Below are 27,365 nucleotides of genomic sequence, written 5' to 3'. Positions count from 1 at the left end.
TCTCACATATGATGGCGATCGCGGAACTTCAGTGATCCTGAAGACACTAAGTTTATTTTACTGCACCCATATAAGCAGTTTGAGCACGTGCAAGTATGTATTAACATAACAAATGTAAATTCTTTAGCTTTCACATAGAGGATACAAAATTCACCGAAACTCACAAGTAATTATCTTATCAATTGCCCTGATAGGCATCAGCCTTCTGTGTCTGGGAACTGGCTGCTCCCACCAAATTCCTCAGCAGCTTACAAGCTCAAGCTCCCCTCAGGTGCAGGCAGAGACAATTGCCTCAGGGGGAGGAAACAGGTAGCATAAACTGAGCCATTCTGCAAAGCTCAGAGTTTCCTGTAACCATGGCTCCCCACATCTCCCCCTTTTTTATTTTATATGAACAAAATCCATCCAGTCAGGATGGTGAGGTGACGGCGCCTGTCTTAGGCATCCCAGGACGCCTGCCTCAACTTACCCGTCATTGGTACTTATATTTTATCATACAAGCCCTGTCTTAGGTGTTGAAGCGGCTCCCAAGTATTTGCCCGTCCTTGACTAACCCGTCCCTCATAAATGCACAGGGGTGAGAGTCTTAAGACTTGCCTTAAGCTCAAGCTGATGGATGTCTAATGAGGATGGGGAGTAGGCACAGAACCAAACAGACACAGAAGCCCAATAAACCTACTCAAAGCATACTCAATTTCTTTAAAAACCTGCAAACTTCTTTCAGCATACCAAGGTCCAGAAATATTAACAGGAAGCATAACAAAAGATGGTTGTTTAAGTATCATAACATGAGTTCCTAATGGTACCCAAGAAATACAATTTGCTAAAGAACAATTACTACAGGATACACTAAATTGATTTCCTATAAAGTGTACATTAACATTTCCAATCAACAGTGCATAAGGAGAAGGAACACAAGCAGATATACTAACAGTCTTAGCAACAGTCGTCCAATCTCTAGTCCCATCTTGACTGGTTACTTCTTGACCAGTTAATGATGTATCTGCCTGTTCCAGGAATGTCATAACGAACAGGATCATTGCCAGGATAGTCTCTCCATGGGACAGTCTCAATATTTAATTTCAATCTTTTATTGCAAGATGGATGTGATGGAGGGATGGGCAGATTTATTCTGCGTCCTCCTGACCAATCACCTAGCATATTAAGACAAACAGTCCATCCAACTAAAGAGTCATTAATGTGCATAGTGACAGGAGAACTACACAAGCACCCAGATGTTGACCTATTATTTGCAATACAAATAGGCAAACCTGTTCCTATACCATTATAAGTGAAATTCTTTTCTAGTTGTTGTTTTATGTGTCCATCAGAGGGCAATCCTAAGGCCTGAGTATCATTAACATAGACTGGAATCTCAGGACCGTCCCACACAGCGGGGTGGAGGATTGGTGGATCAGGTACATAGGCCCAATACGTCTGGTCAGGTTCCGCTTGGCAAAGCATCGGTAGCATCATCAATGGGCTGAGGGTCCACATGTCGCACCAATCTTTCTGGCAGCCACCGAGGGCCTTCTGCATCCTGTGGAAAAACACATACATGTCCTCGTCCCCATATGAGGACTGGATCTGGGCCTTGCCAAGAGCCCGTAAGTGGGTCTTTCCATTTGACCAAAGCCTGTGGAGCAGTGGAAGGATGCCAAAAGCGCTCTGCAGCACTCTTGCCATGGGCATCCAAGGTCAAAAAATTTTGAATAAAGAGAGAATGAGACAAATAATTATGAGGTGTCAGGGGATATAACTCCCCCTTTTTTATTTTTTGCAAATTAACTTTTAATGTACCATGAGTACGCTCAACAATCCCTTGTCCTTGGGGATTGTAAGGAATGCCAGTAACATGATTGATCGAAAATTGCTGGCAAAATAGAGCAAATTTTTTGCTGGTATAACATGAGCCATTATCTGTTTTAAGTTTTTTAGGAGTTCCAATCATGGCAAATGCAGCAAGACAATGTCTAATAAACTGCATCAGGCCTTGAATCTGTGCTTTTGTAAAAGGAATAACAATAGAATCTGGCTCCTTTCCATAATATTTTTGAGCTTTCATAATATTTTCGAGCTTCCAAGCGGCTCTCCTGAATTAAACTGGCCACAAATTCATAATAAGGTGTAAGATTTTTTTTGTGCAGCCACATGGAGGTGTATCCATCTAAGTGGCCCTTCTTGCCACAACACTGTTGTGGGTGTATGTTTGGTGTCTAAAACATACACATATAGAGGTTTAGAATAATCTAAAAAAGAAACATGCTGTTGCTGAATGGCTTCCTCAATCTTAGAAAGAGCCTTCCGTGCAGGCTCAGTAAGAGACCTGGGCGAGGTCGGATCAGAATCTCCTTTTAAAATTTCAAACAGTGGTTTAAGATCTCCAGTAATTAGTCCCAAAGAAGGGCGCAGCCAATTAATATCTCCCAACAGTTTCTGAAAATCATTAAGAGATTTAAGATGATCTTTTCTAAGCTCTATTTTTTGTGGAGTGAAATACTGAGCAAATAACTGAAATCCCAAGTAAGAATAAGGCTCACTTTTCTGTACTTTCTCAGGTGCAATAATAAGACCTGAGGCTAGAAGATTCTTTTTTATATCTGCAAAGCAAGCTAACAATATTCCTTCTTTCTTACAAGCCAATAAGATGTCATCCATATAATGAATGATATACACAGAAGGAAACTGTTTTCTGGTGTTATCAATTGCTTCACTAACAAACTTCTGACATAAAGTGGGGCTGTTTGCCATGCCTTGGGGAAAGGCAAGCATGAGCAATAAGCTTCCAATCCTCTGGAGGGGTGGCTTCAGTAGACAGAACATCCAAAATTGCCATGGTAAAAGGGGCAATAGGCCCATACTGCACACAAGCCTCTTTCAATTCTTTTATCTGCTTCCACTGGAAAGGCCTCCAATCCCTAACCCTACGTCCTGCCTGATCATATCTTTCAAAAATAGGATATACGCCAAACTGCTCTGTAGATTCCCCTTGCTTGTGAGCCTCTTCACAAGCTATTTGAAGAGGGGATAGTACAACAGTGTCCGATCCTGGCTTAACATAACTTGGCGAAGGCTCTGCAGGCATGTCCCAAACCGGGGACTGCAGCGGAGGTCTCCACCTACAGGACTCCTCAGGAGGTGGTGCAGAGGGATCAACTATGGGGGGATCTTTACCCCGAGGACAATTTCCTCCGTCTACAGCAACTTTAAGTTCTATCAACTGTCCCTGAATCTTTTTTATTTGATCTGCAAGAGAAAGTGCAGTATCTGCAAGTTTCTCGTCCTCCCGAGCCACAGCCACTAAAGGAGGGTTTTTGTCTCTATCATATTTGGCTCCCTCATCTTCTAATTTTTCCTGATCCTGAGGTTTTAAATCTTCCCGGTGCTCGACTGGAGTTTTCTGATAAACAGGCTCTTTATTAACCTTAAGAACTCCCTCTAACAACTTTGCGCTCTCTCCCTCCTCATCACCGGCTTGTTTCACTTTCTCTAATTTGCATTTCTCATGTTTAAGGTTCAAACAGTCTCGGATCAAAGTCCACAGTCCAAATGTTTCCACAGGGACCCGCTGAGGTCCGTGGACAGTGTAAAAATCCTTTAACTGTTTTCCCACTTTCTGCCAGGTTCCCAGACTGACAGTGCCTTCTTCTGGAAACCACGGACAAACTTCTTTTACAAATTCTAAAAACTTATCTAACTGTTCTCTGCTCACCCGACTGCCACGGGCGGCAAGCAATTTCTTAAGTCCTCTAACATACAGGTCCTTGCTGCTAGTGTGACCCATTCTTTTCCCTAACTCAGTCCTTCTTTCAAACAAAGAAACAATCAGGTGCCCTTCTGGATTGGGGCCCAATCAAGCTCCGTGACAAAAAGTCGTGGAACTATCAATCATTCACACATTCATTCGACCGAGGGGATCGTGTCTCACTCACCGTGCATCCACTGATTCAGCTCTTATACAAGCCGGGGCCCTTTCCACGCGGTGTTCCTCACTGTTACCCCCGTATTCGAGTCCCTGTTCGGGCGCCAAGTGCGACGGGCCAGCCGTCACGAGTCGGTGGGTTCCCGAATGGGGGAGTGGGAATGAATAAAAGACACTCTCACATATGATGGCGATCGCGGAACTTCAGTGATCCTGAAGACACTAAGTTTATTTTACTGCACCCATATAAGCAGTTTGAGCACGTGCAAGTATGTATTAACATAACAAATGTAAATTCTTTAGCTTTCACATAGAGGATACAAAATTCACTGAAACTCACAAGTAATTATCTTATCAATTGCCCTGATAGGCATCAGCCTTCTGTGTCTGGGAACTGGCCGCTCCTACCAAATTCCTCAGCAGCTTTACAAGCTCAAGCTCCCCTCAGGTGCAGGCAGAGACAATTGCCTCAGGGGGAGGAAACAGGTAGCATAAACTGAGCCATTCTGCAAAGCTTAGAGTTTCCTGTAACCATGGCTCCCCACAGTGACCTCTGCTGAGATAGCCATCATTACCTTTTGGAGATTACAAGATTGCCTATGTGTTTGTATTTGTAGATCTTTATAATGAAATTCAGTGAGCAATGATTACAATTCATAGTATGTAACTACTTTAATCGGGTGTTTAGCACCTACTAGTATAAAGACTTTTGGTTCTTCCTGACCTCAGTTCCAATTTAGATGATAACATTATACGTGTCCTGGTCCACAAAAATACATAAATGTCAAAATGAAAAAGCATATATATGAAAGTAGGCAGTACTTTTATTTCTCTCTACCCTCCTCTCCCCACCTCCCAAAGAAAAAGAGAAGAAAAGGAGACATCCCTGTGATTCTGAATTTTTGTCAGGTCACCTGGAATTATGCATAACTAAAATGCCTCTTTGAGAATTATGATTGGCCACACCCAATCCATTCATTGTGCTAACAATCCACACTTCCCTGACTTGGGTCTCCCTCTCACTCAGGCTGTGCAAAATATTTCTAATTTTAAAAACATACCTCAAATTCTGACAAAGCATAAGATTATATATATATATATATATATATATATATATATATATATATATATATTTTTTTTTTAAATTATTCTGCTTGTCAGATTTACAAAGAAAAAAACTCTAAGCATGACATGTTTGGGCTATAAAGTCTCTTGCCAAATAAAAATATATGTAGTATGAACTTATAAACCAAATCGGAATCCATTGAGTTGAATAATTGTTGTCAGTTGTTAAAATATTACTAGAGAGAAGGAACTAGCAGAAACAATACAGGAAAAATCATGGCAGGTGGAATAAAGGCAGGTCAAGGTAGAATATTGAAGGATGTAGTTCATGATAATATTTGTTTTTCTACACAGTCCCAAACTCTTGTCTCTTTCAATTTTTGTAATGTCCTTTTCCTGACTTCTACTATGCTTAATTCATTTACATATGTTCTCAATCCTAGAATACCTATTAAGTAGTTTTAGAATTTCTAATCTATACTACTGAAAAATAAACCTACCAACTACTAGTTTGTTTACCACTCTTTTTGCCTTTAGCCTGAAAGTACACATAGTCAAAACATTCTATTGAATATACTGGGTTAGTTCTTTATTTTCTGCTTCAGTGTGTTGTGTTATTAAGTATTTCCTATTTGCACGCACCTATCTATTCTTGTTTATTTTATTTTTAGTATACAAAAATAAATCTTCTAAAAAACAAACCACTACCAGACAGTTTACCAAGAAAAGTATTGCCCCTTGTTACTCTACCCCATTCTCTTTTCTCCATGTTTCCATCTCATTTCAAACCACCTTGTAAAAGAAAAGTTTGTCATGTTCTTTCTTCCTCCTCTCTAGTTTACTAGGTCTTCACTGTCACCATCCTAGATGATCGTATTGCTGCATTATAAATTACTTCTAGATGATAATCATATCTCCTACAAGGGGATTATACACTCAGTACTACATACAACCAAATGAACACTAAATAAATCAACCCCAAATAACTCTCTCTTACTGCAAAATAAGGAAATACAATTAAACTAAAACTTTTATCTATTTCTTGCTATACTGAAAAGTTCTTCATAAGAATATATAAATGGTCCTAGTTTATTAGAAATAATTTGGGAATTAAACATTTATTCTGCCTTTTCTGTGTAAAATGCATGTAAGCATAACCTAATAGTTGATGAGAGAACATTCTTCTTTTTGAAATACTAAGAAATGCAGAAAGAAAGATATAATAAGTAATATTTTCCCTGATGAAATATACCTCTAGGAAACATTTATCAATGGTTGTTAAAATCGTCACATGAAAGGCTGATAGGGAACCTTACAGTGGATGTATCAGGTGGATCACACATAACCTCACAGATGAATCCTAACATCACAGAGAGATGGAAACAACCAGACAGTATGTACCATCTGATGTGATGCAGTAGGAAGGACACGCAACCTCCTAGGAAATATTCTCCCCAAAAAGAATGTGAGGCCTCGAGATCTAACTTCCCAGTTCATGGGAAATTCATGAAGTAAAAGAACATATTTAAACAATGCCATGGGATTGCTACCCAGTTTATGGGGAATTGCAACTAATACCTGGCAAGAAGAAATGGGGAAGGAAAATCATAGATTAACAGGGACTAAAAGCTATATCAACTACACATGCAATGTATAAACTTTGTATCATGATGTGAACAAACCAACTGAAATAATACACTTATGATATAATCAGAGAAGCTTGAATACTATCTAGACAAAATTTAGTAAAGACAACAAAATTGTTGTCTTTAGGTGTGACAATAGTATTGTGGTTATATTTTTTGAAAAGTCCTTACATCTTAAAGAGTTTCTCTTAAGTATTTACAGATAAAACAGTCTTTTGCCCATTTTTATTAATTGGGTTATTTGAGAATTTTTGTTAATAAGTTGTAGAGGTTTGATATTTTACAAAAAATAGAAAAAAATCCTAAAATTCATGTAGAACCATGAAAGACCAATAATAGCCAAAGTGATCTTGTAAAAGAACAAAGCTGGAGGCATCACACTCCCTGACTTCAAAATAAATTACAAACTTACAGTAATTAAAACAGTATGGTACTAGCATAAAGATAGATATAGACCAATGGAAAAGACTAGAGATCCCAGAAATAAACCCAGAAGTATGCAGTTAACTGATGGTTGAGAAAGGTAACAATAGGGCACAGATCGTCTCTTGAACTAATGGTGTTGGGAGAATTGAATAGCCACATGCAAAACATAAAAATGACATTGGACCCCTACTTTACACCATACACAATGATAAGCTCAAAATGGATGAAAGACTTAAATGTCAGACCTGAAACAGTAAAATCCCTGGAAGATTACATAGGGAAAGACATGCTTGACATATGAGTTGGCAATGAATTTCTGAATATAACACAAAATCACAAGCATCAAAAGCTATAATAGAGAAGTGGGACTCCATCAAACTAAAAAGCTTTTTTCAGAGCAAAGAATGGAAAAGCGACCAGTAGAATTGTAACCGAATCCAAGTTTATATGCCCAGCGAACAACAAAACCATCACTGAAGCAAGGGGTATGCAACAAGGAATTGAGTTCCAGAGGCAGGCAAATGAAAAGACAGGAGAAAAACTCAAATCTGTCTCCTCAAAGAGGAAAGCAGGAGGGTTTAAGGGGTTTGAAAGGGACATTCACATGCCAAGGGAGAGCTATTGATTCTAAATCTGATAAGGGAAGTGAGAGATTTGAGGTGGAGGGCAGGTCCCCAGGATTCCTGAGTCACTTCTGAGTTGCCATGGCATCTAAGAAGTCATCTCCTGTGAGTGTAGACTTCTTGGAGCCTGAGGTTTTTCCTTCTTGTTATCTTTAGATTCAGCCAGTCTCCTGATTCCTGTAGCACACAGGGATACTACCTTTCAATCACTCAAGCATAGCTTTGTTATCTATCATTATATTTTCTGGAACTGACCTTTGCTTGCAAAAGCACATTAACTACGATTACACCAAAAAACCCAAAGCCTTCACTAGAATTAATAACAAAGTTTCTACATTTTATCTTTAACTTTAAATTTTAACCTTTTAGCTAAACTATGTTCTCAGAATGAGAGAAAATATTTGCAAACTATGTATCTGAAAAGGGATTAATTTCCAAAATATAACCACTGTTTCTGAAACACCACACACGCACAACACACACAGACACACATAGACACACACCCCACAGTACGTGTGAACCTTGGCAAAAAGTGAAATTTACATTTATACCTACAATTCTCTGAATTAATATGACCCACATAAGATTATATCAACACAAATTTGTCATATTGTTATTCAGTTTCCAAACATTTTTCCAGCTGGAAACAACTTGGCAGTCACATCCCACAATTTGGTAAAACACATTCAATTTAAGAAATACAACGTTTATATTTCGTTTTTAAAAATTATACTGTTTCATCTTAATATTTTAAAATAATATTACTATAATTGCCCCAGCATGGAACCAGCTTATGCTATCAATTATAATTGACCATTTTGCTTTTACTCTGAAGGTATGTTTTTAAGCTAACACTCCTCTAATCAGCTATATAAACTGAAGATTGGAATTTTCTGTTCTATTCCATTAATCTTCACAACATGCACACAATTTTAGACTTACCCTTCTTTGATAAATTCTCGTTTTTGACACATGCCTGCCGCTCCAAACCTCTATCTCATTCATGTCTACTCAACTTTACAAGAATATGACTGAAGTTTCTTTATCTGTATATTTAGGTAAGAAGAAAATGTCTGTGGAGTATACGACGTCTGACACTTAAATTCTTGTACTTGTCAGCGTGCCCTTGCATTGGCAGCACTGTACAAACAGCTCCACAAGGTTTCATAACCTGGTTATCTCAGTGTCTCACAGCTGTGTTCTATCGACATCTGGTGGTGTCTTGCTGAGTGGTGTTCACTATCATTGTGTGTTTTTGTGTGTCATTGCAAGAATATCTGAGCTTGAATTAGAGCAACGAACAAACATTAAATTTCTTGTTAACTTGGCAAGTGTGGAAGGGAAATCAGGGACATGTTAGACAAGTTGTTGGGAATAATTCCATGAAGAAAAAGACAGTGTACAAGTGGATTAAACGTTTTTCTGAGGGAGAGTACACATCACTGATGAAGAGAGGTCAGGGTGGCCTGTAACAGGCAAACTGATGAAAACATTGCAAAAGCTTACGGAATTGTGCATCAAAATCATCAGGTGATTGTGAGACGCATAGCAGACAAAGTAAACATCCATTGAGAAACAGTTAGGAAAATCTTAACTGAAAATCTTGGCATAAGAAAGGTGTGTGCAAAAATGGTCGCAAAGGAGCTCTTGAATCACTACAATGCACGTGCTCACACGGCACTCTTTGTGAGGGAGTTTATAGCCTTAAACAAATAACTGTATTGGAAACCCTCCCTACTCTCCTGATCTGGCTCCCAGTGACTTCTTTTTTACACCAAAAATAAAGGGAATATTGAAAGAAAGACATTTTGATGACATTCAGGACATCAAAAGTAAAACGACAACAGCTCTGATGGCCATTCCAGAAAAAGAGCTCCAAATTGCTTTGAAGGGTGGACTAGAAGCTGGCAGTGGTCCATCGCTTCCCAAGGGGAGTACTTCGAAGGTGACTGTAGTGATATTCAGCATTGAGGTATGTAGCAGTTTTTGTAGGATGTGTTCATGAACTTAATTGTGAGATCCTGTGTACTAAGATTAATGGAATAGGTGTTTTCTTAGTTCTTAAGTTAAAATCTTATGTAACGGAAACTTCAAGCTCAAAGAGTCTAGGTTTTGTAACCAGAAATATGATTAAAATGTGAATTAAGAAATATAGCTTAACAAATGTGACCTGTGTGTCTAAGGCCTACTAGAAATAAAATCGAATAGACAAAAAGGAATCTTGGGAGAAGGATGTGTATATGAAAATTCTGTCACTGGAACAAATGAGGTTAACATGTGGGTAAGAAAAGAAGCAGAGAGACATGCCCTGGTGCGTGAAGCCACAAATCTATAGAAAACAGAAGAGTCAGAGAGAAAGAAGCAAAATTATGAAACCAGGGCGAGTGTCCAAGGAGGAGAAAAAGAAAGAGCACAATTGTGTGGGGTAAAAATGAGAAAAGTTAAAGTATGAAAGGAGATGCATCTGGCAGGAGACTTGCAATTACATGAGGCAAAAGAGAAGCAACAAGGAAGTGTTTTCTCTCTAACAATGGACAAGAGAAAGCTGTCAACACAGGATTGTGAAAAGGCAGATGCTTTTCATGTGTCTTTTCCCCTTTCTGTCCTTTCAAACAAGTGCAGCTGCTCTGGTAACCAGAGAGGGCACCATTTAAGTTTGGAGCCCTAAACAAGAACAGGCAAATAAATAAGTGGATTGTATTTCTCTGAAATCTAAATCTACCGAAATGTGTGGCTCCAAGGGTCTCAGTAATTCACAGATATTAGTATAGAATTGTTAGTCTCTTATCTTTGAGATAGCCTGTAGAATAGAGTTTCTGTATCTGAAAATTGGAAACAGGAGGTGTGTTTTAGTTTAACATTAAGACAGCATATGGTAATATATAGTTTTTATTTACATAAATACAGAAACAAATATATTACGCAGCTTATTAGACTGGATAGATTCAATTTAATTCCTACAAGATTTTGGAAAACTAAGAATTGGAATTTATCACCCCCAGAAGCTGTAAATATGAAAACGGTTAGGATGTCTAGAAACATTTTAAGAGTCAATTTGCCACATTAGTAACTGATTATCGAGGAGCATTTTGTGCCTTTCACAAAGTAATGTAGTCTCAAAGTGACAAATTCAACAAATTATTCATAATTAAATATACAGGAAAAGTTCATATGCTGTAGAATATGCATTTATTGAGAAGTGAAATAGGCATGTGGTCGGATGTCACAATAAGTATAACGTAGGGACGGTAGAAATGACTTTTCTGGTATTTCCTTAATTGTGTTCTCCCATCAAGATTCTTCTTTTTCTTATTCTAAAACTTCTTTTATCAGATAGAAGACTTTTTGTTTGGATTATCTATGTCTCATTTTTTTTAAAATTTATAATTTATCTCTAATACTGGAGGCAACTTGCTTGATTTTACATACAACACTTCTGTTAAATTTTATTTTCATTTCAGCAATTTCACAGTCCAAGAATTTTTTTTACTGTTCCTGCATCAGCAACTTGTTTTATTTATGCAATATTTTTAGATGATCTTTTAGACATTGTTTTTATTCTCTGACATTTCTTTTTAGATATTCATTTTTTTTAAAGTGGGCCCTTTCCTTCTTCAAGTTGTCCTCAAATACCTGGAGATCCTCGGTTGTTCACTCCTGTTCAATATTTATAATAGTACCTGCAACAATTAACTGAGGTCTGTTTGGAAAATTTATGAAAATAGAAGGGAAGGAAGGAAGGAAAGAAGGAAGGAAGAAAGGAAGGGAAAAAAAAGAAGGAAGGATGGAATGGAAAACAAAACAAAAGAGAAGCTAGAAAGTCTGAGATCACTGTTTGCAGATCAAGATTTTGAAGGCAGGTGTCTTTTTAGGCTGTGCAGGGAGGGAGCCATTGTATCCATGGCTTCCCATCTTATTCAAAATGAAAACCAAAGTTTTGCTATGACCTGTGATTTAATATGCAGTCCCGTTCCTTAAAACATCTCTGGCTTTCTCTCTTACACTGTACCTTAATCATTCTCCCTTCAGTCAAATTGACCTCTCTGTTCCTTATAATATTAGGTAAGCCCCAAGCTCAGGCCTTTTCCGTCTGGAATTCCTTCTGTCTATAATGATTTTCTCATAGAGATAGCTCATTTCTTTCTGTTTTTGTTCTTTTTTTAAAAAATTCACTTTATTGGGAAGACTACTCTGGGAACATCATGTTAAATTTCAACATTTCCAAAAAAAATTTTAACATTTAATATGTTCTTTGTGTGCATTAAATTTTTTCCTCAGAACTCATCACTTTCTAACACAATATTATTTTCCTTAACTACTTTTTTGTCTCATCTGTTTTAACCAATAGATTGTAAGCTCCATGTGGGCAGAATTTTGTCTGTGTTTTGGTCACTGTTGTATCACCATAACATAGAACAGTGCTGAGCACATAGTAGATTCCTTAATATTACTTGTTTAAAAAACCAGTTAGTAATTCTTATTTTTCATAGCAGCAGCATAACATTGTCAATGACGCCTTCTTCCTTGGAGGACTTTCTTACTTGTTTTACAAAACTGCACACTTTCCTGTTTTTCTCCTATTTTACTCCTAACTCACTGGCTTCTTCTTTCTTTCCTTTTTACCGCATTTTTTCCTCAATATCCCAGCCTATTAAAGTTGGAGAGCTTCAGTGTGATAGGCTGAACTGTGTCCCTCCAAATTCAATTCAATCCTAAAACCGAGTACCTCAGAATGTGGCCTTATTTGGAGATAGGTGATTTTTTTACAGGAATAACCAAGTCGAAATAGTCATTAGCATGGGCCCTAATCCATTATGCCAAGTGTCCTCCTGAAAAGGGGAAATTGGACACATACACACATGTACACATATGCACACACACACGCAAACAGGGACAACAACATGTGAAATTTAAGGCAGAGCGTGGTGATGCTTCCACAGGTCAAGAATTGCCAGAAAAGTACCAGAAGCCAGGGAAGGGCATGGGTCAGATAGTCCTTCTCAGTCGTCAGAAGGGCAGCACCCTGATTTTGGACATCTGCTTCCGAACTGAGAGAAAATAACTTCTGATATTTGAGACCCCATTCTGTGGTCCTTTGTTGTGGCAGCCGAGTGAATGAACCTACCCAGGGATCACGTGTTGAGATGCTTTGTCAGCCACATTAGGTCCCTTGGTGATCTCATGATTGTGCCTTTTAATCACATCTACATACTGAAGCCTCCTAACTGCTTGTCTTCAGCACAGCATCTCCTCAGGACTCCTCAGGTGTGTCCCCAACTCTATTCAGCATCAGCTTTGAAATGTCCAAATCTGAACTCCTCATCCTGTGCTGGAAGCTCCTTCCTCCCATCGTGTCCATCCTTCAAGTTGCTCAGGTGATTTACCTGGAAACATTCTGGACCTTGCTCTTTCATATCCTCAATCTATAAGCAAATAATGTGACTCACTCTCAAGACGTATTCAGACTCCACTGCTCCCCACCTGCGCTGTCTGTGCCCTGGTAGCCACCGTCGTGTTTCACCTGATTCGTGGCAGTAGCCTCCTCGTTTGTCTCCGTGTTTCCATCCCTAGCACCCCTCCAGCCCTTCACCCTATTCCCAATGTAGCAGCCTGAATGACCCTGATAAAATGGAATTCAGATAATGTCACATCCTTGTCCCAAACTCTGTACCATCTCCTCATCTCAGTCTCGAGTCTTCCATAGGCTGTGAGGCCCCACCAGTTCTGGCCCTTGGTGACCTCTCTCACCTCATCTCCTGCTCAGCCCTTTCCAGTGCACACGGCTCCGGCCGCACTGCGCTCCTTGCTGTCCAGATGTGCCAGGACCCTTTCTCGTTGGAACTTGCTGTTCCCTCTGCCCACAAACCTACTCTCAGATATCTACATGGCACATCAGAGGCATTCAATATACAGTTCTTGAAAGTATAGGAAAGAAGTTGAAAAGTATTTAAATTAATAAAATAAAATGAAATTCTTTAGATTTATTATCAAATTGTGCTACTACTATGGCCCAATTTGATCTTTATAAATTTCTTGTGTGTAAATAACATCTGGAATCTTTCTATTCTCACTGCAGTGCTTTGTGTAGAAAAGTCACTTAAATATTTAATAATATGTGAAATCAGATGTAAAAAAAAGATATAATTAGTCAACTTCACCTCAACTTGTGTAAACCACTTTGCAGTTACTTGTAGTTGTAGACTCTCACTATGTAGCCATGTTTTTTAATTGTCACAAAGGAAAGTGAGCAATGCTTCGCCTTGTGATAATATTGGTTCATCATTAATGCTTGGGATCTTTCTGATTCCCACTTGCTCTATCATTTCTTTAAGACTTCTTCATTAGAATTTAAGATCCATAGCCTGAATTTTAAAAAGAAAACGTCTCCACATAACATTTTGTTTGTTCTATATTAATAAAATTCCAGTTTTTGGTGGGACACATAAAACAAAAACTAAACAAAACATTCCCAGCCGTTTTTGCAAAAGACTATCACCATAAAACTATGTTCTCCTCAAGGAGATGTTAACATAAGGTATCAGCCGAACCAGTATGTACTTTTGCTTTCTCTCTTCTTTTTTATTTCCCCTGCCTCTTCCTCCACTTGCTGCAAGAAAGCAGATATGATGGCTGGAACTCCAGCTGCAACTTTGGATTCTGAGGAGAAGTGTCCTGCCCTAGGAGATGAAAGGTGACCAGGAAGGGGTTTAGATTTCTGAGGGCTTCATGGAACTGAACCATCATACTATCCCTTGACATTTTATTTTTGGCCTAATGTGAGTAAGGAAGTTCTCTCTTATTTAAGTCACTGTTATTTTAGGACTCACACATAATAAAACATTCAGATAGTCCTACCTTACATATCAAAAAGACCTATCTAGTGCATACAACTGTAGTGCTAAAACAAGGTAATGCCATTTCCTTTAAATTAATCAAAACAATAGAAATTATTTGCAATGACAATCAAATATCTTTATTTTCTATACGTAATTTCATGGAATCATTTTGGGAAAACAGTTGTGTCTCCAAGTGTACCTTCATTGATGGAGGTTGGTATGTAACATTTTTGAGTGATTATGTAAAAAAATATTACTGAAAAACAAATGCTCTACTCAGTTTACATTCTTCACATAGTTAACACATCATCAAAGAAAGGTCCAATGTCAGAAGCAGAGGCCATTTTCCTTCATTGAAACACTACAGTATAAAAGAGTCTTTAGCAATTAGGGATTTAAATTTGAGTGACTGTTAATGCCATTCAAAATAAAGTTTGCCTGCTGATGTGGGAACGCATAACAGTTTTTGAAAATACTTTTTGAAGAAAGAATTTTTATTTTGTTGGTGTTCTCTTAGACATTTTGAGATTTATTTAACATAGCATTCCATCTGCTTAACATTCAAATTTGGAGACACTGATTATCTGCCCCACTCTTCTGAATAGTTAAGTACGATACATAAATAAACACATCAGTTTTGCTCTATTACTACCCTTCCGTTACACTTCATATAATTTACTTATCATGAAATAGATATGGCCTCCAAAATGGCCTCTGCTTCTGACATTGGACCTTTCTTTTATGATGTGTTAAATAGATATTTGTTAGAAAAGATATACAGGCTCTGGAATTCCAGAACTTTCATGAGTTAAAGGTAAATTTAAGAACTCTGAAATAATATTTGCAATGTAAGCAATAGTTATTATGTTGGAATAAAATAAGTCACAGCATAAAGAACACAGTATTTTAGTTAGTTTTGATTTTGAAGTGCTTTTATTGAATTTTTTATGTAGAAATCAAAGCATAATTACTTCACCTAATCATTTTTCTTCAAGAATTCTGAAAAAAAAAGAATTGGTATACATGTGTAAAAACCTTTTTATTTTCAGCATATTACTTTCATTCATTTTCCACTCACTTGATACACTTCAGTTTCTCTTTGCCCTGTCAACAGCCTGTCAGAGGAGATAGTGTTGTGTAATATCAAGAGGGAATCTCCCAAAGGACTGTTTGTCACAAATGGAACTGCCATAAGAGGGGCTCACTGGTCAGTCATTAATAATTACCCATTTGTGTTTTCACAAATGATCGAGCTTCAAGGTTTTCAGTCAAAATGATTTATTCAGTCCTATCCATTCAAAAAAGGAAAAAAAAAGCGGGGGGCGGGGGGATGGAATCACATAAATGATCAAACAACTAAAAAAACCTGGGTGATTTATCCTCCTTTGTGTTTTAGTGTGTATTGTATTCCTTAATTTAATGGAGAGGACTTCTTATAAATATTCTTCCTAGAAGCTATGTGTGGTGATTACATAGCTTGTTTGAGCAACAGGGCTTGTTTCTCTGAAATATCCTTCTATAATAAAGAATGGGCAGATCCAGAGCAGATCCAGAGCCCCTGACTTTGTATCTCTGTTAGAGGTGAAGGGGTAATCAGTGGACAGAAGCAACCAATGGTGCACGTGTCCTCCCAGACACCCTGTCCACTCTTGAAGACTCTAATGAAAACCTTAGATATTTCCTCCAGGAACTGAAGAAAGACCATTAATTGTCTTAGGTCTTAGCTAATCTAGTTTACTCTCTTTGACATAGTTAGATATCTTGCCTACCTTCATGTTTTACAAATAAAGTTTTATTTGTAAATAAATCCTTTCCATTTTCAATATTATCTTTGGTAGCACTCATGCTATTACAGCAAAGCTGAAGAGCTATAATGGAAAACATATAGGCCACAGAACCACAAATATTTACTGCATAGCCTTTGAAGAAAAATTATGCCAACCTCTGATACAGTGATGACTAAGCACTTGCAAAGTCTCATAAATATTTTTTATGGGCTAATGTCAACCTTAAAGTATCTCAGGTTAGAAATATGTCTTGTATCCATGTACAGATAAAAACAACAGTGATATCAAGTTTATCAGTTAACAAACAGAAAAAACCTATTTGCACTTTCTCTTTTCAAAATATATTTTACAATGACTGCTATTGGAGTCATAGTACTTACATTCACTTTATAGGGAAAATAACCTAAATTGGACTTTTGCTGCAAGAAGTTTGCTGTATTTCAGTAATACAATTAGACCCAGAGTGCCTTGCTATTTTCACAATAACGAGTCATGCTGTAATTTGCTCGTATTTCCTGTATTTCAGTGAGATGCTAGCAGTCAATTGTGGGACTAAGCATTGAATTAGCAAAAGCAGCATGGCTGGATTCTCCAAAGAAAGCCAGTGTTTCTCATTAGTGTGAATCAGTCTCCACTGTTATATGTTTATAGAAGGATGGGAATATGACTGAGCAAACTAGGAGATACCAAACTGTTTCTTACTTCTTAGCTTTCTCTGTTAGGTGATCACCACCCTGCAGGAATCGTTTAAGCTGTCTACTGGCTTGGAGTTGTTCAGATCAAAGTATCCTTGTTAGATGAGGTCACATTGTGAGAACTCTAAGATGTATCTCATTAAGTGACTCTTATCTACTTAAATAACTGAATGGTTGCGGTAAGAATAAAATAAAACACTCAGATAGTCCCACCATTAGAGAGGTGTCATCAGCGTTGTCCAAAGATCTTTCTCAGCATTTCTAAAGTGGTGTCATCATCACTGCCAACCAGAAAGAGACATTGTGCATGTTAAGCCTCTTAGATGAGAAAGCATCTAAAGAAGAGATAATGTGTAACCTATACTATTATCTGTGTTCTGGGGGCTAAATAATTATCTTTGAGGTTAGTTATTATCTATGAATTGTTCTTCAACCCTTAAGTAGCTATAACTATTCTTACAAAATTATAATCTTGGGTCAAATAGAGTCATCTTGTCTGAACTCATCCAACTAGGATTGTGCTTAGTATTCACCATCTAAACAAAAATAATTGGAATATAAAGAGAGATCATCCCACTTCCTGTTATTGTCCAATATCTATCACCACAGAGAGAAACAGGTTTTATAGGATCTCACACACAAAAGAACTCCAGGATGAATTTAGTAAAATCAGGTTTTGAATATGCGAATAAGGGAGTTCAATGTGATTCCAAATTGCTAATTGAAAATGCTTTACATGTTTTAAATATCAGCACTTTTGATAAAACCTGTTTCCAGATTCAGACTACATACCTCAACACTCACCATTTTTAACTCTAGAAGCACAGTAGAATCAGCTGGGGAGCCCTAGAAAATACCAATGTCTAGAGCCATACTTCTAGAGGTACTAATTTCCTGGCCATGAGTTTTGGGTAAGGCCAGACATCGGTATTTTAACAATTCTCCAGGGGAGTCTAATGGCAGCCAACGTTGAGAATTACTGCTTCAAAGAGTGTAGATAGACAGTGAGGCAGAGAGATAGATAAGTTTCAGTCACGTAGTTTGTATTTTTAAAGTCGTTTATAATTTGTCATTTTAACAAGTTTTGTCCGTCTTTACCTAATACCGAAAGAATCAAATAAACGTTTCAGCGCTAATTCCTCACTGGAATTTGCATCCGACGGAGGTATGATCTCGTTGTCCTCTGAGTTGTCATCGCTATGAAATATCAGGAAACAGAAATCAGAGTTTTAACAAGAAATGGTAAATACAACAAAGTTCCAAATATCTTGGGTCAGACAAAAAAGAATTCCAACACCCAACTCACTTTCTTTCACAAAAATACTAAAAGAAAAATACACCAAAACCTAAAAATAGAGAAACTAGGAATAATCCAACACATTTTGGCATTTTCTGGGGTGGTGTTAAATCACATTCTGTAGTAAATTAGCAAATAATTTATAAAATAATATAAATGGGGAAATATTTGAAGTTGTGTTCTGCCATTAGGAGGAAATTTCTTTAAAAATAAGTGCTTTTAAAAAAGCTATTCAATCGAATATTCAGCTATTGTCCAGTTAAAGAAAGAATCTTCCAATATTTGGTTTGAACAAGAAGTTAAAAAACAGATACTATGGTTAACCCTAAAATTTGTTTCTTTTTATACTATATCTGATTTTTACCATGTAAAGTTCAATTTGATTGCAGATTTACAAATGATTGCTATTTAGTAAAGTAGTGTCTCTGAACCAGTGAGTATTATATTACAAGAAAGCCTGATTTTCTAATGCATTGGACTGGTATATTTTACTGGAGAGTATGAATTATTTTTAACTACATTAAATATTATCAAGAGTTATCTATTTGGAGCAAAAGAAATAAATGGTGAACAGCAAAAATATAATTTGCAGATTAAATAATTCTAATGTGTTGAAAAAAATAATAAATTATCTTACCTATCTCTTTTTCCGATAAAGGACTCAACATGTCTTTTGGCAGGAAGTGGGCCCAAGAGTCTTTTATACTCGCTGGTTAAAATTTCCTCAGCATGTCTGGCATTCCTAAAACAAGGAAGAAAGAATACTATTATTTTAGAAATGTCTTTCTAAAATATTATTTTGGCTCAATGAATAAGAAAGAAACTAATCAGCTTATTATGAATATTTCTTCTGCAAGCTTAAGTCCAGAAAGATATCTTAACCTAGTAAAAGATATTTTCTTGTGATTTATGTCAAGATATTTCATATATTTCCAGCAAAAATATTGAAAAATTAAACAAATTAGCTTTTTTAGAGGGATACCTCAGTATAAATGCTCACTGATGGAATCTTTCAAACTAAATCTTCTCTGAGACATATTGGTGGGAAAATATATTAAAATTGGTTCCTATTTTTTTATTGATTGATTGATTCATTCATTCGTAATGCTTTATTCATGTGCCATGAGTAAGGACATGTTAGAAAAAAACTATTCTGATTTTAATAGAAACACTATTATGCTTTTGGCTTTTTCTTCTCCAGAAATATTTGGAAACAAAATCTTTTAAATTAGAGAGTATCTTAGGACCTATCAACCAACTTTTCTGTCCTAAGAAGGAAGCTTTTATTTTTTGTCTTCAGTATAGAGTTTCTCTGTCTCTAGTTAAATGCTGCTTTTGGCAAATGAGTCTGTGAATGAGTAGCTTTTATTATTAGGCATATTTTCTTTACATAGATATGAAACACTTGCCTTAGAACTTCCTCTATCATGGAATCCTAAATACTGAAGTTTTACTAGATTTAGTATTTCTAATGTTGACAATTTGCACAACAGAATGTAAGTGAGTGATGGCTCATCCTGGCTTGCTGCTACCTCTGCACATGAACATCATGGACAGCTGCAAGAGCTGCAGTGAGTCAGGCTGGAGGAAGCCATGACACATTGGAACCTGCAGTGCTATGCTGTAGGAATAGCTTCATGGAGACACAAAAATAAAACAATTATACTTCAGAGATACATTTTCTAAAATAAAACTCAATAAAATGAACTCACCTGTCATTTCCAGCAAATGCATTTGGCAAGATGTCAGTGTCTGGTGTTAGTAAAGCTGGATCAAGTTCATTTGCTCCTTCAAATGGTTTTCTGTCACCCAATATGTTAGGAAAAAGACAATAGAAGTAGAACACATTCCTTTCTCAGAAGGCAGCACTTTTGGTTTTACAAGCATTTGAAATAGAGACTCAAACTCTTGGGAAGTGTCACCCATTTACAAAATGTGGATAGCATAATTGACAATGGCTTCTGTGGTTATGACAGTATTAATAGTAAAATTTCGGTTTATCCCATAAATTAGATGCCATATAACTTTCACAAGATGTGTGTTCTAAGCATAAGAGCTAATCAGGTCACCCCTATCTGAGCATTAAGCAAAGTAAGCGTCCTCTGTAATGTCTTCGCTTTGCTAAGCTAAATTCCACAAGAAGAACGATTTCATACAAAATAGAACTTTGAAGCATTTTTAATATTCAATATGAAAACTGGAAGTAATTTGTATATTTGTTGATGTGTAGCATCATTTGGCCCAAACATTTCTCAAGATCTGTGTATTGACTTGTTTCCTTTCTCTATTTGTCAAAACATTACTTTGTAGTTCACCTTGGTGTGACATATTGCTTTGTATTGATCATCTCCAAAGAATCTTTCTATCTTTGAATAGCCACTCAGATTCAATGTCAGGTTTCTAATCTTATGTGTTAATATAATTTTAGTAAGAGATATAAAAAAGAACAATCTTCTTGACATGGTAGGGGAAAATTTGCAAAATATATCAAACAAATAAATAACACAAATTTTTAAAAAATGAGTTGTTCTATATAACAGAAAGGAAATTCTCAGTTAGATAAACATGAAATCTTCCACTGTGTGAATTGAAAGAGAACTTACTTCAGAAAAGGTGTTTCCAAAAGAGGCCAAGCCAGCATTTGTGAGAAGAGCACGCTGAAAAGTGTCAGGTGCACTAGGAGCTGGGGCTTCCTTCGGGTTTCCATCTCTGCACCACGAAAGGGAGAGAGTCACATCAGATTTTCCAACCACAATGTCTCCAGACAGGTAATTCTTTTGTTTTTAATTTATTGAGGTAACATTGGTTAATAGCATTATGTCATGCAGGGTGTCAGGTGGAGTCTCAGCCCTGGCTCCCCACATAAGAACGCAGGATATGGTGAGACCACAAAGGAACACCCATGGAGCCATAGAAAGGGGAGTCATACCATTATATTTTCGCTGGTGGCTGGGCTGGACACAGAGGAAGCAGGAGGCACATCATTCGCAACCTGCCTTCCTCTTTTCTGCCTGCCGACCAGCCAACCAACCAGTGCAGTCATGGCAGTTATATTAGTGGCCAATTGACCAACTGGTTACAGCTGACAGTCAACCAGTCACAGCCTACGACCATCCAATCACAGTTGATGGTCATTTACTACCTGAGACAGCACCTTTCCACGTGAGGCCAAGAGCCTGTCCTGGCTCTGTCCCCACAAGGTAACATTTGTTAATAACATTATATTAGTTTCAGGTGTCCCATTCTCTAATACATTATGTTTATGTTGTATTCTGTGTTCACCACCCAAAATCTAGTCTCAGTCTGTCACCACATATTTGACCCCTTGCTCTTCTTCATCCACCCCCCCCCCCATGCCCTTTAGCCTCTGGAAACCACATACTGTTGCTTCCGTCTATGAGTTTCCTTGTTTTGATTGTTCATTTGTTGCTTTCTGTTTTAATCTCACATAAGATTGAAATCTTACGGTTCTGGTCCTTTTCTCTCTGACTCTTTTCACTGAGCATGATACTCTCAGGATCCATCTATGTTGTCCAAAATGACGCTAGTTCATCATTTTTTATGACAGAGTAGTATTGCACTGTGCCAATGTACCAGTACTCCTTTACCCAGTCAAGTCTCAGAGGACACTTGGGTCATTTGTGTGTGCTGGCCACCATTAATAATGCTGCAATGAACTTACGGGTAAATATATGTTTACAAATAATGTTTTCAATTTATTTTTTGGTAGATACACAGTAATCTTGAGTGTCTAATAGAAATTTGTAAAGCTTCTTGCATAGTTTGAAAACAATTTTCGTCTTATAGAACGAGTTAAACGCACTATGATTCCTTTTTAAATCAAGAGGATTTCCTTTGCTGACAAGGGCTTGAATAAAAATTGAGATCCCTTTCAACTGCTGCCGATCTCTCACCAGGCACGCAGTTGGCCCACATATATTGAATGCCATATTCATATGGTTCTAGAAGTAATCCTGGGTACAATATTCTTATTACAGAGTTGAGACATTCAAGTTTACTATCTTTGCTAAGAGTTTCAAAAAACTGATTGTTCTTCTACTAAGTGTTGCATCTGGTAATGTAAACCTCGGTATGTCTATTAGCACAAAAATTCTATTTTATATACATTTTTTCATGTTTTTTTTATAGATATTACTGGAAACTTGTTTCCTTACATATGGGCTTGAACAATTTAACTCAATTAATAATGAAAATTAATATGAAAAAAATCAGTGAAAAACATATTACCATAGAAATAAATTTTGTCACAAATAGAGAACTATATCTAAAATAGAACGTGTTTTTACACCTAATCCACATGCACATTATATTTCCAAGTAATTTCTAGTTAGGTACTTAAAAGTTCAAGATCTCTTTTTCTCTGTCTATAAAAATCATGGCATTTCAACTTAAAATAAAGTGAAAAAGAATATTCCCTAGGTTCACATAATCAACTATTTACATAGAAAGAACAGCACTTAAAAATGAATTGAAAACTTCAAAAATATGTGTACCCAAGGATCCCTTCAGTCAAAAATTTATATTCAAGCAAAAAAGAAAAAGAAAAAAAAACCCTACATGTAATCATTAATTTAAAAAAAAAGTTAGTATTGAGTAAAAGAGCAAGTAGGGAAAGCATCTTTCAACAAAAATAATTTTAAAAAGCCCTTCACGTTTGGGGCATGAAACATTTCTGTACTTACTCTCTGACCTGGGAAACTTGTCTTTGGTTCCACCAGTTCTCTGCCCTCAGAGCCGAACCAGAACCTCGTCCTGGCTAAGGGTTGGTATTATTGCCAGCAGCTGCTTTGCACTCTACCCTGACCAGCATTTCAAGGCCCCTCATTTTATAGGGTTGTGCTTAGGGCTGAGCAATCACAAAGCGCTCTGAAATACGTCACAGCTGTGCTCCCATGGGATGAATAGGACTAGAGGTTCTTGTTCAATTGTCCTTATATCTGATTTATATATTTATGGTGAGTGACTTAAGATGTAACAGATAAAGCAGAGAGTTTCTCTTCTTTAAATAACAAAAGGTACTAAGTTTCATGTGAAATGTTTTAATCTTTAATCAGCAATAATGATACAGGAGAATGAATAGTGTTATAGCCAGGACACTGGGCTTCCTTCAGAAAATAAGAACGTTATGTAAAGGAATAGATTTAGAAAGCAACAAACACCTATGTCCATGATGCTTAGTAATATAGAATTCTTCTTTATTATGAAACATGAAATATCCTTATGCCTTTTTTATTTTTATGCCGTTCGTTTAGATCCTGATTCATGTCATGGTTCTTGAGATCTATCCTAATTTGAGAATCCTCTAGAAGGATTTTTCCATCTTTCTGTCCTTAATTCCTCTATGTGGAAACTAACCCAGTATGAGTTTCAAAGAGGCTCGGAGCTCGTGCAACATGCACGCGGATGTCAAAAGCAGGAGGAGCACGAGTTAGAATATCACCTTTCCCGATACACAGTCACACGCACAATCTCCGTGACTCAAAAGGAAATTGCCAGACTTCTACCTCAAGGGGATTCGAAGCGTATTCCTATTTAGAGTTTATACCCATCATTGTTGTAAGTCCTTGTACTGCGCAGTGATTTAGTTTCTCCCCCACTGCAGAACACACGCCCACACCCACAACCACAGCAACTTTGAACGTTTCCAGCTCAGTCAGCTGACACGTTGTCACAAAGAATAGTTGGAAAGCATTAATGGACTACTGAACTTTGATAAATACTTAATTTCTATTGGTGGGCTTTTTTTTTTTTTTCACTTTGGCATGTTTCATTTTTCTTTCTTTAGTTTTTCATTCATTTCAGGTGTACAAAACAATGTCATGGTTAGACACTTACATGCCTCTCAAAGTGATAACCACCCTTGTTAAATTGACTACTCTTATATCGTACATTTCTGTTACACTGCCATTGATTCTATGTCCTATGCTGTGCTCTACATCTTGTGACTATATAACTGGGGGGCCAGAAAAATGTATACGCATAACTTGTATTCATCTTTTGTTTGTGGTACATTTTGAGTATTACAATTTAATTAGAGTTTTTTTCTTTGGCACCGTGTGTGTATGTATGTGGGTGAGTGTGTATGTGTGTGTGTGTGTGTGTGTGTGTTTTTTAAAAAAAATATATTTGACGTTTCATATTATTCACCTTCAGCCTCAGGTGTACAGTGTGGTGGTCAGGCATCTACACCATCCATGAAGTCTTGTCTCTAATAAGACAAGTGCCCATGTGACTCCCTATGAAATCTTTACAACATTATTAATTATATTCCCCAAACTGTCTTTCATATCTCCGTGGCTATATTGTGATTAAAATTTGTACTTTCTAAATCCATACCTTCTTCCCCATACCCACCCCCCTCCCACCTAGCAACCCTCAGTTTGTTTTTTCCTATATCTCTGAGTTTATTTCTGTTTTCTTTGTTAATTTACTCTTTCTGTAGATTCCACATATAAGTGACATCATATGGTATTTGTCTTTCTCCATCTGACTTACTCAACTTAGCATGATATACTCTAGGTCCATCCATGTCATTGCAAATGGTAATATTTCATTCTTCTTTATGACTGAGTCATACTCCATTGTATAAATATACCAGAGTTTCTTTATCCAATTGTCTATTGATGGGCATTTTGGTTGTTTCTATATCTTGGCTATTGTGAATATTGCTGCAATAAACATAGGGGTGCATATATTTTTTGAGTTAGTGTTTTGGATTTTTTTGGATATATAACCAGGAGTGGAATTGCTGGGTTATAAGGTAGTTCCATTTACAATTTTTTGAGAGACCTCCAGACAGTTTTCCATAGTGGCTGCACCAATCTGCAATCCCACCAACAGTGCACAAGAGTTCCTTTTCTCCACAACCTCGCCAGCAGTTGTTTATAGATTATTGATAGTCATTTTGACTGGGGTTAGGTGGTATCTCATTGTGGTTTTATTTGAATTTCTCTAATGATTAGTGAGGTTGAGCATTTTTTCATATGTCCGTTGACCATCTGTATGTGCTCTTTAGAGAAATGTCTCTTCATGTCTTCATGTCTCTTTGTGTCCTCTGCCTATATTTAATTGGGTTGTTGGTTTTTGTGGTATTAAGTTGCATTAGGTCTTTATAGATATTGGATATGAACCCCTTATCTGATGTATGGTTGGCAAATATCTTCTCCCATTTCGTATGATACCTTTTTATTTTATTGATGGTTTCCTTTGCTGTGAAAAACTTGTTTAGTTTGATGTAATCCCCCACGTTTATTTTTTCTTTTGCTTCCCTTGCCCAAGGGGACATATCAGTAGAAATATTACTACCGGTAATGTCTGCAAATTTACTTGCTATATTTTATTCTAGGAGTTTTGTGTTTTCGAGTCTTACATTTAAGACTTTGATACCAATTTGAGTTTATTTTTGTATATGATGGTGTAAGAAGATAGTCGAGTTTCAATTTTTTTTCATGTGTGAGTCCAATTTTTACAGCACCATTTATTAAATAGAATGTCTTTACCCCAGCGTAAATTCTTGCTTCCATTATCATAGATTAAATGACCATATAGGCATGGATTTATTTCTGGGCTCTCTATTCTGATCTATTGATCTATGTGTCTGTTTTTATGCCAATACCATGCTGTTTTGATTACTATAGTCTTGTAGTATGATTTGATGTCCCGTAGTGTGACACATCCCACTTTGTTCTTATTTCTCAAGATTGCCATGGCTATTTGGGGTCTTTTATGGTTCTGAATAAATTTTAAGATTATAATTCCTAGTTCTTTGAAAACTGTCATTGGTCATTTAATAGGGATTGCATTGAATATATACATTGCCTTGGGTAGTACGACTATTTTAACTATATTAATTCTTCCTATGCATGAGCATGGTATATGTTTACATTTGTTTGTATCGTCTTTAATTTCTCTCTTTATACACCACAACTGAGTGGGATTCATTTCTGATATGCAACGTTAGTTCAATATCCACAAACCGCATTAACAAAATGAAAAATAAATATCTTATGGTCATATCAATAGACACAGAAAAAATATTTGACAAAATCCAGCATCCATTTATGATAAAAACTCTGAGCAAAGTGGGAATAGAGGGATCATATCTCAACATAATACATGCCATATATGATAAACCCACATCATGCTCAATGGGGAATAGATAAAAGCATTCCCCTTAAGATCAGGAACAAGACAAGGTTACCCACTTTCACCACTTTTATTCAACATAGTTCTGGAAGTTATAACCGCAGGAATCAGACAAGAAAAAGAAATAAAAGGCATCCATATTGGAAAGGAGGAAGTAAAATTGTCTTTGTATGCAAATGACATGATACTATATATATATAGAATCCCAGACTCCACCAAAAAACTATTAGAACTGACAAGTGAATTTGGTAAAGTAGCAGGATACAAAATTAATATTCAGATATAGTTGCATTTGTATACGTCTCTTGGTGGGCTTTTAACTCAAAGCAGTTTACTTAGCATACATTTATCCAGAGTTTAACCTGCAAATGCAGCCGCATGGAAAACTCTATGGACAACAAAGTGAAATGCCACCTTTCCATCTATTTTTTTTTTTTTTTTAATTTCTAATGCATGTATTCTAATTTTGTTTTTAAGTTCCTTAAGGGACAACACTTCTAAAGCCCCTTTTTTTCTTCTTGCACTTTTATCATCTATGTGGTTCATTCAAAGTCAGACTGATCCAGTAAAAGTATATGCTACTAGGTTTAATCATACTTTCTAATCCCGTTACAAAAAAAAAATTAAATGAATTAAATTTCAAAATGTCTGGAAATGTGTTATCCAATTGAAAGCTCTGACTGTCAGACTTCCTGTGGCTTAATTCCTGGAACTTTCTTTTTTACCTAAATATTACAAACTTGAATTTGAAATGGTTCTCATATGGAATTTTTTTTTATCCTTAGCGCTTTGTCACCCAGTTGTCAGTGAAACAATTTTCTTTAAGAAAGCAACAGCAGAGTGAGGTGGTCGATAGTAGCAGAAATTTGTACATTTGTGTTTGTAAATAATAAGGAGAAATA

At 36.8% G+C, this 27,365-nt stretch overlaps 1 protein-coding gene across 1 annotated transcript; it reads right to left on the bottom strand.

Annotated features, from left to right (window-relative positions):
- Window positions 1-957: 957 nt before the first annotated feature.
- On the bottom strand, window positions 958-21,004 carry LOC109456786 (uncharacterized). Its single transcript, XM_074333967.1, has 7 exons — window positions 20,901-21,004; window positions 20,010-20,099; window positions 18,935-19,039; window positions 18,099-18,197; window positions 13,431-13,562; window positions 3,933-4,124; window positions 958-1,540 (listed from the first exon to the last, which is right to left on the bottom strand). Exons 1-7 carry the CDS (start codon window positions 21,002-21,004, stop codon window positions 958-960), a joined length of 1,305 nt encoding a protein of 434 aa, XP_074190068.1.
- Window positions 21,005-27,365: the final 6,361 nt, after the last annotated feature.

Source organism: Rhinolophus sinicus, linkage group LG05 (genome assembly GCF_036562045.2).
Source record: "Rhinolophus sinicus isolate RSC01 linkage group LG05, ASM3656204v1, whole genome shotgun sequence".
NCBI lineage: Eukaryota > Metazoa > Chordata > Mammalia > Chiroptera > Rhinolophidae > Rhinolophus > Rhinolophus sinicus.
This window is presented reverse-complemented; position numbering and strand designations above follow the sequence as displayed.